Source organism: Sturnira hondurensis, unplaced genomic scaffold (genome assembly GCF_014824575.4).
Source record: "Sturnira hondurensis isolate 20B ecotype Veracruz unplaced genomic scaffold, ASM1482457v3 Scaffold0020642, whole genome shotgun sequence".
Lineage (NCBI taxonomy): Eukaryota > Metazoa > Chordata > Mammalia > Chiroptera > Phyllostomidae > Sturnira > Sturnira hondurensis.
The window spans coordinates 2469764-2482208 of record NW_028093273.1 but is presented as its reverse complement, the minus strand read 5'-3'; the positions used below and the strand labels follow the sequence as shown (position 1 = coordinate 2482208).

The 12445-nt window shown below is 47.2% G+C and overlaps 1 protein-coding gene across 1 annotated transcript in view; it reads left to right on the top strand.

The window, feature by feature from the left end:
* The window catches only part of LOC118976062 (phosphoserine aminotransferase), a 29606-nt gene extending 17567 nt beyond the window's left edge, over positions 1-12039 (top strand). The window contains exons 7-9 of the mRNA XM_037030333.1: positions 4621-4749; positions 9901-10038; positions 10919-12039. Of these exons, the coding sequence (XP_036886228.1) occupies positions 4621-4749; positions 9901-10038; positions 10919-11024 (373 nt within the window). The 3' untranslated portion in view covers positions 11025-12039. The remainder of the gene's footprint in view (positions 1-4620; positions 4750-9900; positions 10039-10918) is intronic.
* The last annotated feature ends 406 nt before the right edge of the window (positions 12040-12445 follow it).

Below are 12445 nucleotides of genomic sequence, written 5' to 3'. Positions count from 1 at the left end.
CTATTAGGGATGAGGTGGTGGGGGCGGGGGCATGGCTAAATCGATTGCTCACGTCGGGGGTTCGAGGCAGTGGAAACACAGTGCTCAGTGGCCAGCCTAGAAATGAGAACTGGGTCTGATGTGTGCTGAGGGCAGAATTGGGCACCCTCAAGGGCATGGCTCCTGGAGAAGGGCCTTGGGAGCCGGGTCACACAATGGTAGGAGTGGGCTCTTACCTGTTAGGAGGTGGGGCCAGAGCCTGGCTCTCAGACAGATGAGTCTTTCAGGGGTCCCCACTGGCTTTGGGAAGATGGAAGGAGACGGGGAGAGCACCTTTGGGGCTGGAGGTGCAAGGGGAGCTGTCACTCGCTTGGCCCTTTCTCCAGGAGTTACTGTGAAACACACTTTTAAAAATGTAGTGAAAACATACATATGCTGTTTGTTAATATTAGGGGGCAAATCGGTGGGAACAGCGAGCATGTAGGCTCTGCTGTCATTCCCTACATGAGAATGGAAGAGGAAAGTGTGTGGAGTCTTACCTGGAAACACAGAGAAAGTCCTAGAACAGGAACTTTTTTATCAGGTCATTCTCCAGCTTTGGCCCTAGACCCTGACTGGTTGGGCAGCTGGTCACCTATTGGGGAGTGGGTGGGGAGGACAGAATGGCAGAGGCCAGGAACTGCCTCCCTGAGAAGTGTGCAGAGCCTGAGACAAGGGCAGAAAAAAGGCCAAGTTTCTTCCCCAGACGGATCAGCGTGGGGATAATTGTCTGTCCTGGGCAGGATAGTTAATATTTGATTAGAATCATATAAATGTAGACAATGAAAGAGCTCGGGTTAAATGTGTTCTGCCCGAAGACAATTCCTGGAAGTTCCTTCGCTTTCTCTTACCCCACAGAAGAGAAGGAGAACAAAGTAAAAGTCTGTGTAATTGAGCGATTGCCCCGGATTTCTAACTTGGACAGTGTCGAGTTCATTTGCCGCACTTAAACATCCAGTGTTGGAAAACTGTAGCTCGTCCGGCTGAGAACAAACGTCATGTACGGAGACGTGAAGCTTTGTGCCAAACCCCCTCCCCTGGCCTTGGATGTCAGCGGGGGCATTCAGAACACTCCAGAACTTTCTGTCTCACAGAAATTCTTGAAAAGGTCCCAGTTTGAAAAGAAGCCTTTTTTTTTTTTCCTTTTGAAATCAGAGCCAAGAGACTGCAGGCGCTGGGAAGCTCATTTGAACTGTGTTGGGTGACTGACTGGCTTGCAGATACTGGCTTATAGCTCCTAGCAGTGAACTGGGGTGGAATAAAGGACACTTGCTCATTCTGTTTGACCCTTCAGTAGAACACCTACCTTGAGCCCAGTTAGTGGCTGAGCAAAAAGATGTCTACATTTTTTTTCTAATGTGTGACAGTTTTTCCTTACTGTGGCTGAGTAAACCCCTAAGTATAAACTCATGTTAGCTGTAGTATGAAGTAGAGGAACGAATAAGAAACAAACTAACCCCACTGCTTCAGGACCCCTTTCTTCTCTGAATGGGCTCAGCCTTGGCCGCCATCAACTCCAGAAGCTCATCTGCAGAGTCCGAATCTTTAGAACAGCAGGGAGAGCTTTCTAGTGACTTCCAGTGTGATTTTTCTAAGCCCTGGTGCACAGGGAGTAGTTTGTATTGCTTTAAAAAATTTATAAAAGTAACACACGCTCTTAACAAAGGTTTCTGAAGTGACCAGAGCCCACAAGGGTGACCACTAGTAATTGCTGGCTGTGAATCCTGGCAGACCCCTGCTGGGCGTAGCACACACTGGGCAGAGCCATATAATTAGTGACGAGAACGGAAGTTTCCCATACACCCTGCTCTGTGAATTCCTTTATTCCACCCAACAACATATTATGAACATGGCCATATCTGCTCCAATGGCTGCCTCCCCCCCCCCACTTTGAATTGCTGTATGGCATTCCATAGAGCAGATGTTCTGTGATTTAGGTAGTCATTTAACAGGTAGGCTAAGGTGGAAACCCATGTTCTGTGTTTGCAGGTGGCATTTTGGATGTGAAAGTGTAAGTCAGTTCCTAGTGGGGAGAGTTGAGACCAAGTTGCAAAGCTGTGTAAGCACTTTAGGGCCTTGTATTTTGAAGAGTTTGGATTGTAGAGGCATGAGTTCATAATGAATTGGAAGCTGCAGTAAAGTCACAAGTGTCAGACATGCTTCCATTCTGGGGATGCCTTCTGGTCCCTAGGGAGGCCTCTGCCTCTTGGTGAGGCCTCAGACACTTAGGCTAGGGGTGCTGTCTCTGGACAGCGTGTGAAATGGGTGGGTTTTCTGCCGATTCTGTCTGCTTCGACTGCATTCAGGTGAGCCAGAGAGCTCGGGCAGTGGGTCTGAGCATGCCAGCTGCCCAGCAGGTGGTGTGTCGCTGCTGAGGTCTGGCTAGGACTGTGGACCTTGCCATGGCATTTGGCTGTGATGATCAAAATAGCAGCTTGGAGACCCTGGGATAACAGAGCTGCAGATAAAAGCGAACTGTGACCTCTGAAAGATACTGTCTGAGAATGGACACAAGGGTGGTTTTTCCTTAGATCTTATGGCAGGGGGCGGTATCCATGGTTGGTGGGGACCGAGCAGTTTTGGGGGATTCTGGAGGATCTTACAGAACAGAGGGGTTGGCAGTCAGCATCATATGTGGAACACATGCATGTCCACACACGCACATGCACACGTGTGCAGTGATGCCCCATAGCAGCTACACCTGGCGATTGTGTCTGTGACACTTGGTGCCAGCCTGGCTGCCCCAGGATGAGGGGAGATAGTGGCTCAGGGTCCCAGAGAACCTGGGGAAGCCAAGGCCTTTGTTACTAGTGAAAAGTGCTTGGGCATTGCAGTCAGACTGACTACGGTTGGAATCCTGGCTTGATCAGCCCCTTGCTGGGAGTCTTTAGCCATGTTAAGCTCTGAGCCTCAGTTTCTTCATCTATAAAATAGGATAGCAGCGGTAGCTCTGACCTCAGGATTATTGTGATTGATAAAAGGGAGAACAACCATAAGATCCCTGGTCCGAAGTAGATCTCGGTAATACTCATTGTCTTCTATTTCTTTCTCCTTTTCCCCTCTGATTTTTCTCAGGCTTTATCTAGAGAGCTGTAGCTGAGACTGTATTTACCCAGGGTCTGTTTTCTGCCCTGCCCTCCCTTCCCTTTCTGCTGCTAGCTACTTTTTCTCATTTCTCCCAGGGCTGTCTGGAGAGCTAGGATGGGGAAGCTTCTGGAAGGGCTACCACATGGTTGTGGATGCTGGGCAGCCCAGTGTTAAGTTTCTGCTGCCTTCTGGGGGTGGAAACGCCTAGGTCCTCCACCCCCTGGATGATTCCGTGAATGCGCTTCCATGGGACAAGTGTCTGGCCTTTGGAGCGTTTCAGAGAGGAGCTTTCGGGAGATCACTGGGGAACCACCCAGCGCTCTTCAACATCAAGTGTTTTTGGCTTAGTTTTGAGCAATTAAAGATACTACGAATGACCACTTGCGTGGTCCACCTGCCACGTGCCAGGCCCTATGCTAAGCACTTCGCCCAACCCGTCTCCTGCAGTCCCCACGAGCCCGGAGGTCTCACAGGTGACAGAAAATTGAAGTATTTGGTTCCAAGCTCCATGAAGGACCGAGGTTCACTGAGTCCTCCTGGAACCAGGGATACAAATCCCACCCTGTCTGCTCTTTCTGATCTTTGCTGCTTCCTGCTGGAATGTTGACTTCTATTTCCGGATGAGCATCCTTCTAATGTTCCCTGGGCTTTTAACCTCATGTCTAACAGTTTCACCAACACACGTCTGCCTCTTTCTCCTCACTCCCAGTTCTGAGAATCCCTGGGAAGGCTCTGATTCGTCTGCTGGGTCCCCTGCACAGCTGGGAGACCAGGGGAGCGAGGGATTCTGCTGGATCTGCCTGTCGGGTGGGAAGGTGCAGTTGGGAAGAGCAGGGCGGTCGAAGCGCCACGTGCCTGCCAGAAGTTGGTGGGTCCTCTGGCTCCAGATGAGAAAGCTGAGGCTTGGGTTCCTGAGTGACTGATCCCAGGTTGTCCATTTGTAAGCGGCAGTGTGGGGACTAGAGTCAGGACTGTGACTCTGCTACTCCCAGGCTATGAGCACTGTGCCACACGGCCTCCTCCCAGGCACAGGGCCCCGTGTCACCTGTCGGCGGGGTGAGCTGAACTCCTTTTGCACACAGAAATATAAAATACAAGAGCGAATGGAAAAAGCTGTATTGGGAAATATGGGCAGAGGACCCTGGGAGTTCAGGAAGTGAAGGATTAACTGAGTGGGGTGGGGCCAGAAATCTGAGGATGCTCGTGGTGGGGATGAAAGGTCAGCAGGTGGAGGCAGGGAACTGTGTCCCAGATGTCGTGAAGGTAGCATGAGGGCTGCACAGGTAGGGACTGGTGTGACACCCAGTGAGCAGTCTAATTAAACCTCTGTTCTGAATGGCTTTCTGAGGCCTAGAATTGGGTCGATCTTGTCCTTGGTCTACACAGGGGCCCCCTTTCACCTTGTCTATGTCTGCTGACATTTTGACTTCTGGAAAGCTTCTGGAAAGGCTCGAATGTCTTTCCACTTTTGCAAAGCCGAACGAAATGGATTTTTTGTTTTAATCTTTATTGCAGCATCTACGTCATGGGCCTGGTCCTGGAGTGGATTAAGAACAACGGTGGTGCAGCCGCCATGGAGAAGCTCAGCTCCATCAAATCTCAGATGATTTATGACATCATTGATAATTCGCAAGGATTCTATGTGTAAGTTGATGGATTTTATTTCACAGTTTGCCTGGTGCGAATTTTAAAATATGTACACACCAGGGGCTTTTGGCAAATGGATGCATTCACCTTTCTCTGGGACAGACAGACTGGTGAGCTGCGTGGCTCTGCCTCCCCATCCCAGGAATCCTAGGCTCTGTGACCTGTCTCCTGGTGAAGACTGACATATTTTACACTAAGGACATCGCCCAGGCCGATCCCCTTTTCCCACTGCCTGCTTCCTCTGTGTGCTCCCTGAGGGAAAACATACAGACATGCTGGAAGCTTCAACCTTATCTAGGAACTCATAGCCATGGGCTAAATAATGAGGCTTGAGCTGGTGGAGGAAGCTACTGCCTTGGTTGAAAGAGAAGGAAGGGCTTTGAGATGAGCTCGAGCCTTGGGTGAGAGTATACTTAGGTAGAGGAGAGGGCAGAAGTATTTTTAGCAATTTTTAGGAAGTTCAAGAAATGACCCCACAAAGGCACCAAGGGAAGAAGGTACAGTGTGTTTGGGGAGCAGAGACGGGGCTGCCTGGAAGGATGGTCTGTGCCGGGACTGGAAGGGAAGTCTGTGGAGAGGTCTGAGGACATGCTTAATCTGCTAGTTCATTGATTCACTCACTCATTCATCCAGGCATCCCACCTGTCTGCCCATCCCTCCGTCTGTCCATCCACCCACACACCCACCCATCCACCTACCATCTATCCATCCATCCTTTTGAGCACTGACTCTGGGCTAGCCTTGTTCTAGGCTCTGGGGAAACTTAGAACAACAAGCCATCTTTTTTGACTTTCAAACGGTGCGCAGAACTTGAATGTGAGTGAAAGCACTCGGCAGCTATTGTGGAGGGGAAATCAATTTTTCTCTTAGCTTTTGGCTCCATATATTTCTCAGGATATGTATAAGCACAAAAAGGGAGATGATACCTCTGGAGAAAACCTAGGGAATTAAACACACACACACACACACACACACAAAGGAGTACTGAGCATCCCCTGAATTCTTTCTTTCCAAGGTCCTTTAACTCCAAGCTCTCCACCTGGGCATTTCCCAGAAGGCAGCCTGTCAAAGCCAATGTGCCAGATGGGCCCTGTTGTGGGGAATCTAACCACCTTCCCATTCAAAACTTTTGACCCAGAACTTGCATTCTTTTCAGAATAAACCTCTTCCTGGGAACTTCCATCTACCCTCTGGGCTACCTGCCCAGAAAATGTCATCCCGGCTTATGACATTCCTGTGGGACCTGGGTACTCAAGCCAAGGACAGGCTTTCACTCCCCCTCGCCTTAGTGTTTGCAGCTGGATGCTCTCCAGTTGTCCCTGTGCTCACTTGGGTTTTTAGGAAATTCTTCGCTTCTCTTTCAGATGTTGGAAATACGGCCCCAAAGGGGAGCTAGCCACTTGAAAGAGCAATACCAAATATAACCTAGTATTAGAATTTGCCATTCACCACCACCTTTGCTTCTCATTCGTGTCCCCTATTCTGTGCTCCCTGACTGGTAAGGCAGCCTCTTTAATGAACACAGTCCTGGGCAGTTTCCCGGGGGTTGCACCAGCTCTGTTGGTGACCTTGACAGGAAACTCTAAGACTAGTGAAAACAACCAGAGACGTTCCTGTGTTCTTTCCATAGATTAACCACCCACGTGGTGCTTGGGGTCAGGTGCTCCCTGATTCTAAGTCGAGTCCACGTGAGCAGTATAGCATTGTGAGCTTAGAAACCTTGTTTTGCCATTTAACAATGTGAACTTGGACAAATGACCTTACTGTTCTAAACTCATATATACCATGGATGTAATAATGGCACATACTTCTTATGAGGATTAAGTAAAACTGCATGTGAATAAAGAGTGTTTAATATAGGGGATAAGTACATGTGCTTTTGCACTGGTTAATTGTATAAAGCGCTAGAAACAGTGCTTGGCACATAGGGAGCATTACTTAAGAGTTAGCTCTACCCTGGCTGGTGTAGCTCAGTGGATTGAGTGCAGACCTTGAACCAAAGGGTGGCCAGTTCGATTCCCAGTCGGGGTACATACCTGGGTTGTGGGCCAGGTCCCCAGTGGGGGCTGAGTGAGAAGCAACCACTTATTGATGTTTCTTTCCCTCTCTTTCTCCTTCCCTTCCCCTCTCTCTGAAATGAAATGAGTAAAATCTTTTTAAAAAGAGTTATCTCTTAATATTATTATTTTGTGGTTATTATGGAAAGCACTTAAGGTATTCCTGACATGGTGCTTATATTAGTTATTAACTCTAATATTATAAAGATGTCCAGACCTGGCTGGGTGGCTGGGTTGGTTGGAGTGTCGTCCCATACACCAAAAGGTTGCAAGTTTGATCCCCAGTCAGGGCACATTCCTAGCTTGTGGGTCGGTTCCTGGTTGGCGTGCCTATGGAAGGCAGCGGATCAGTGTATCCCTCTCACATTGATGTCTCTCTTTCTCCCTCTCTCTCTCCCCTTCTCCCCTCCCCCCTTTTCTCTAAATAATTAATAAAAAATATCTTTGAGTGAAGATTTTTAAAAAAAAGATGTCCAAGTGACAGAATCCGAATCTATATCTGAGGTCACCTTTCTTACCACCTTCATGTGGGGTCTAGGCCTGGGGAGGAAAGAGAGGGTAGAAAAAACGCAGGGGTCCATTTTCCCTGACTGCTTCTCACTGCTCGAGGATCCCAGCTGGTGTCCAGCAGAGCGAGCCTTCGAAGCTCCCCACAGTTCCGCCCTCCCCCGGGCAGGAGTCCAACACTGCAGTCCCGGCAGAGATCCTGCCGAGGGCCCTTCGCCTTCGCAGATGCAAGTTCTCTGCTAGAGTGTCTGTCCCCCGTCCCCTCCTCGGAAGCCTTTGCACCTTCTCAAGGGCAGAATTCCATGCCTGTCTCTGCTTCCACAGCCTTTTGCTGCTACCTCACTTCTCACATGGAATTTTAATTCCCTACCCAGCCATCTCGCTAGATTGGAAGCAGTTAATTCCCCTCAATCTTTTTCCCTGTCCTCAGCCTCATAGCAGAGAGCACCAATGAGTATTTGCCATGTGCCACTTTCGCCTTTCATTTCTAGCTTTCAGAACATTGGGCCGTTGTGATAATGTCTACTCTCACGCTTGGGAGATTAAACAGGGCTGCAGGGCGAGCTGGGGGGGCGAGCTCAAAACACAGATTCTTCATTCTTCCCCCCTTTTGTTTCCCCCCTTTTCTTAAATTAGCTCTGCTTTTCGCTGCTTCACCTTTATAATTGGGCCCTCATGTTGGAAGCCTGAGGCAGTAAAATATCAAAAGAGAGTATCCACTGAATTTTTAATTTAAATGTCAGCCATGACACCTACCTCTTCGTGAGAAAGGCAGTCCCAGAATTCAGGCTCCAAGCCCTAGTGTCAGATATTTGGTTTCCCGCCTTGCATCTCTTCTTTGTGTAGGAGCGCACTTGACTCCTATTGACTTGAACAGGAATTACGGATGTGCCCTTGGGGCAGAGCATAACTTTTCATGGGGGCTTCCTCACTCTGCTTTTATTTGCTATTTAATTTTAATGAATCCCACTCTGGAGAAATGGAAGATTAAGACAGGATGTGCTGGAGAAGATGGAGAAAGAGAGTTGTTCCATATTTTACTTTCCTTTTACTCCAGACGAGCATGTTGGTTCCTCTTTCGTTTGTCTTGTTCGGTTGTCAATGAAAAACTATTTTGGCTGCCTATTTTCCCAATCAGAAACTGAAGTCACATCCCAGATAAAAAAATTCTCTCATCAGTTTTGAGAGTCTGCATAAGTCCTGTGCGAGGTGCTGGGAATAAAAAGATAGATTGAGTTTGACAGATGCTTATATTGCATTTACCCTGTTCCAGACACTGTTCTAAATTGTATCAGTTATCTATTTTTGCATCACAAATGCCACAAGACTGACTTAAAATGACAACCGTTTTCTCTGCTCATGGTTCCTTGGGTCGGCAGGTGGGGCTGGGCTCAGCTGGGCAGTTCTGCCGCTGCTCTCAGCTGGGGTTGCTTATTCAGCTGAAGTCATTTGGTCATTCACCTGGAGCCAGTGGTCAAAAATGGCCTCGGCCACATGTCTGGGAGTTCGTGCCAGCTGTTGGCGGCGCCTTATATCCAGCAGGCTAGCTCGGGCTCACTGACGTGGAAGCAGTGTTTTAAGAGGGCAGGCGTAGAAGCTGCAGGCCCCTTGCGGTCTAGGCGTGGAAGTTGCATAGCATTACTTCTGTTGCACCCTCTTGGTCAAAGCAAGTCATAAAGCTAGCCCGGATTTAAAAGGTTGGGAGGACTACACCCAGCGTCTTGCTGGAAGGGCTGTACGGAAATGTGTGGCTGTTTAAAAATACGCCAGAAAAATTTTCTAAAACTATACTTAATCCTCACCGCAGCCTTGTGAGTTAGGTTTCATGATCTTTGCTACTCTTCAATAGATGAGGAAAGTGAGGCACAACAGAGAGGTTAGTAACTTGCCCAAGGTCACACAGCTTAGGATAATGCAGTGCAGGAAGAACTTTGAAAACGGCTTCTCATTATTTTTAAGTCTTTCCACCACAATGAGGACCAATATATTTTTTTCTCTGCAGCCTTGTAGAGAATGCTTCGCTCACACTGCTGTGGGGCTGTCATATGTCTGTTGGAAGCTTCATCCATGTTGTACCACTGAATTGTCACAACTAGTCTGAAATGCAGCCATCACTATTCCCAATATTCAGATAAGGACATGAAGGCTCATAGAGGTTAAGTACACGTCATACAGGAGAATGCTGGCTCACTGGTCTGTATGCAAGAGTTTGACACCCCTGAGTTAGGGGTGTCCTTATCTGTCACCAACTCATTGTCACCAGGAGCCACCTCAGCCTCGAAGTTGCCTTCAAAGGACCGAATGGAATTTCAATTCCTTAACAGTTAAGGAGTAGTTACGTCTATACAGTCCTAAAATTATTTCAGCCCTTTGAAGACAACCTCGAGGCTGAGGTGGTCCCCGGTGAAAATGAGTTTGATGTCCCTGCTGCCTGAGTAGGTTATAAATGTCCTGGGGCACACTTTTTTTTTATTTTTTAATCTCCTGTTTGCATCAAAAGAATGTTTGAGCATTCTTCTGTTCATTTGTTAATGGTATTTGCACATTTTAGAAAAGTTGCTGGAGTAATAAACATGTTTTTCAGATGTCCGGTGGAGCCCCAGAATAGAAGCAGGATGAATATTCCATTCCGCATTGGCAATGCCAAAGGGGACGATGCATTAGAAAAAAGGTTTCTCGATAAAGCCCTGGAGCTCAACATGATCTCCTTGAAAGGGCATAGGTGAGTACACATCCAGACTAGAAAGCTCATTAGAGCATGGATTTAATTTTTCTTTTTATAAGATTTTATTTGTTTTTAGAGAGAGGGGAAGGGAGAGAGACAGAGAGGGATGGAAACATCAATGCGTGGTTGCCTCTCACCTGGCCCCAACTGGGGACCTGGCCCACAACCCAGGCATGTGCCCGGACTGGGAATCGAACCGGTGACCCTTTGGTTCACAGGCTGGCGCTCAGTCCATTGAACCACACCAGCCAGAACTGGTTTAGTTTCTCAAATTCGGAATGAAACAGGTCTCAGAGCCCACATAGCTTGGAGGAGCAGTTATTGTAACTTGTTGGGAATACCAGTTGTCACAAGGGTAATCCTTCCCCTTGTTGCTTATAGAGCCCCTATCACGATTCTCTTGTGGAGAGCGTGATGGAGCCACAAATTCCAGGGACTTTTGTTAAAATTACCCTTGAAAATGTCTTAAATTGATTTTCTAGCACAGGGGTTGTTACCATCCATGTCTGAGGAGGCAGGTGTAACCCTGTTCGGTCTAAGAACAGATCGCTGGTGCTCTCTGCAGGTTGCAGGTGGCAGTAGGTACAGATTGCAGCTGCACATCGATGGAATCAACTCTCCTTGCCCTGTGACAAATACGTGTCCTCGCCACACACGAGGCGAGACACCTACCCTGCAGTGGTTGCTGGCTCCCCGCTTCCTGCCGAGTTCATCCAGCTTATGTGGGAGCTTGGTGGACCTTCACTGCATTAGGAAGAATTTTCTCATGATTAGATGGCTGAAGCTCCCAGCCACCTGTGGGGGTGACTGGAAGGAGGGCTTGTCTTGATGCTAAATTAGGTGCTTTTGTTAATGGCAGCGCCTTTGGTCGTTCTAGGTCTGTGGGAGGCATCCGGGCCTCTCTGTATAATGCCGTCACGATCGAGGACGTGCAGGAGCTGGCAGCCTTCATGAAGAAATTTTTGGAGATGCATCAGCTGTGAATACATCCTCTCTGATATACATCGTACCCCTGAACCTTGTCCAAAATTGAAAGTAACTCAATGGCTTCAAAACCTTAACCGTGGCATTTTCCTCAAAGGAACATGCTTATTGTAGATTTTTCTTTTGATTTTCAAAGCACAGCAAGATATCCACAGCTCTGTGAAGCTGGTGGAACAGACACCTTAATTTTGACTTGAACTGGAAGCTTTTAAAAAAACCTTTAGCTTTTCTTATGATTCCAGCTTATGTTAATGTCTTTGCTGCTGCTTTTTCTAGCTCGATCTCAGTATTCAGACTTGCCTGTGGACTTACACAAAGTGCTAATGTTTCCAATTTGTAGCATTGAGGGTGGGTGGGGTTCGTTAGGTGCTGAATTTGATCCTCTCCAAAATGACAGCAGCAAGGGCTCCTGGGTTCCACAATTGTTGATTCAGGTCAACCTTGACCACGTGGTGAGTGTTTAGGAGTTCTAGGCTAAAGGGCCAGTTAGAGATCTTTATACTGTTATTCTCATAAAGAGATAAAAATGACATACCATATGTTTATATAGCAAGCTCTGTTTTTAATACCAAATAGTTTATATTGCTCTACATTTATATTTCTAATGATAGCAGTACTCAGTGATATATGTAGAGACTTTGGGAATTTGTTAGAATCCTGGACCTTATGCATCATAGCAGTATATTTTCAATGGTTTTGTCTTTCTCCTTCCTTTTGAAGCTGCTTCGGAAGATTTAGAAGCTCCCCAATTCACTTTTATTTTCCATTCAGTAGGTAAAAGAGAAGGTTGTTTGATTAGTTCTTTACTTTTCAGTTATGCCATTAAACTAAAAAAATATCTGTTAAACGTCCTTATCTTCTGTTCACTTGACCATTCTCACTGTAGTGTTTGACCAGAGTGATGCTGTGAGTTCAGGGTGAAACCCGCTGAAGAGTCTTTTCTCCTGTTGTCTATCCACTATCAGTGTTTTATGTTGAATAAGTGAAGGACATTAAAGTTCTAAAACACCTAAACCTTCTTCAGTGAGTTTTTTTACCTGCTTTTTAGACAGGCTGTTCTTTTTTAAACTTTATGATGGGAAAATTTGAGTCTAAAAATAGCATCTGATAAGGGTGTTTAATTTAGTTCAACCAAAGCAATAAGACGAGTTCAGTGCGTGCATTTTTCTAAAAAAGTGATTCAATGCACGTGCTAGCTTTCTGCCGGCTTTTGGAATGCACGTTATCAGCAACCTCGCCTTCCAGCAGGGCATGGTGTGTGTCCCGTGAATTCTGTTCTCCGTGGGTCATAAACATGCTGGCAGGATGGTTTTGAGCTATCATTACGTTTCATTGAATTGTGTAATGAGGACTGTACTGATCTCTCATCCTAGGTTAGTTGGATTGCCCTGGTCAGGGCTAAACCTCCCAGTCTTGGTTT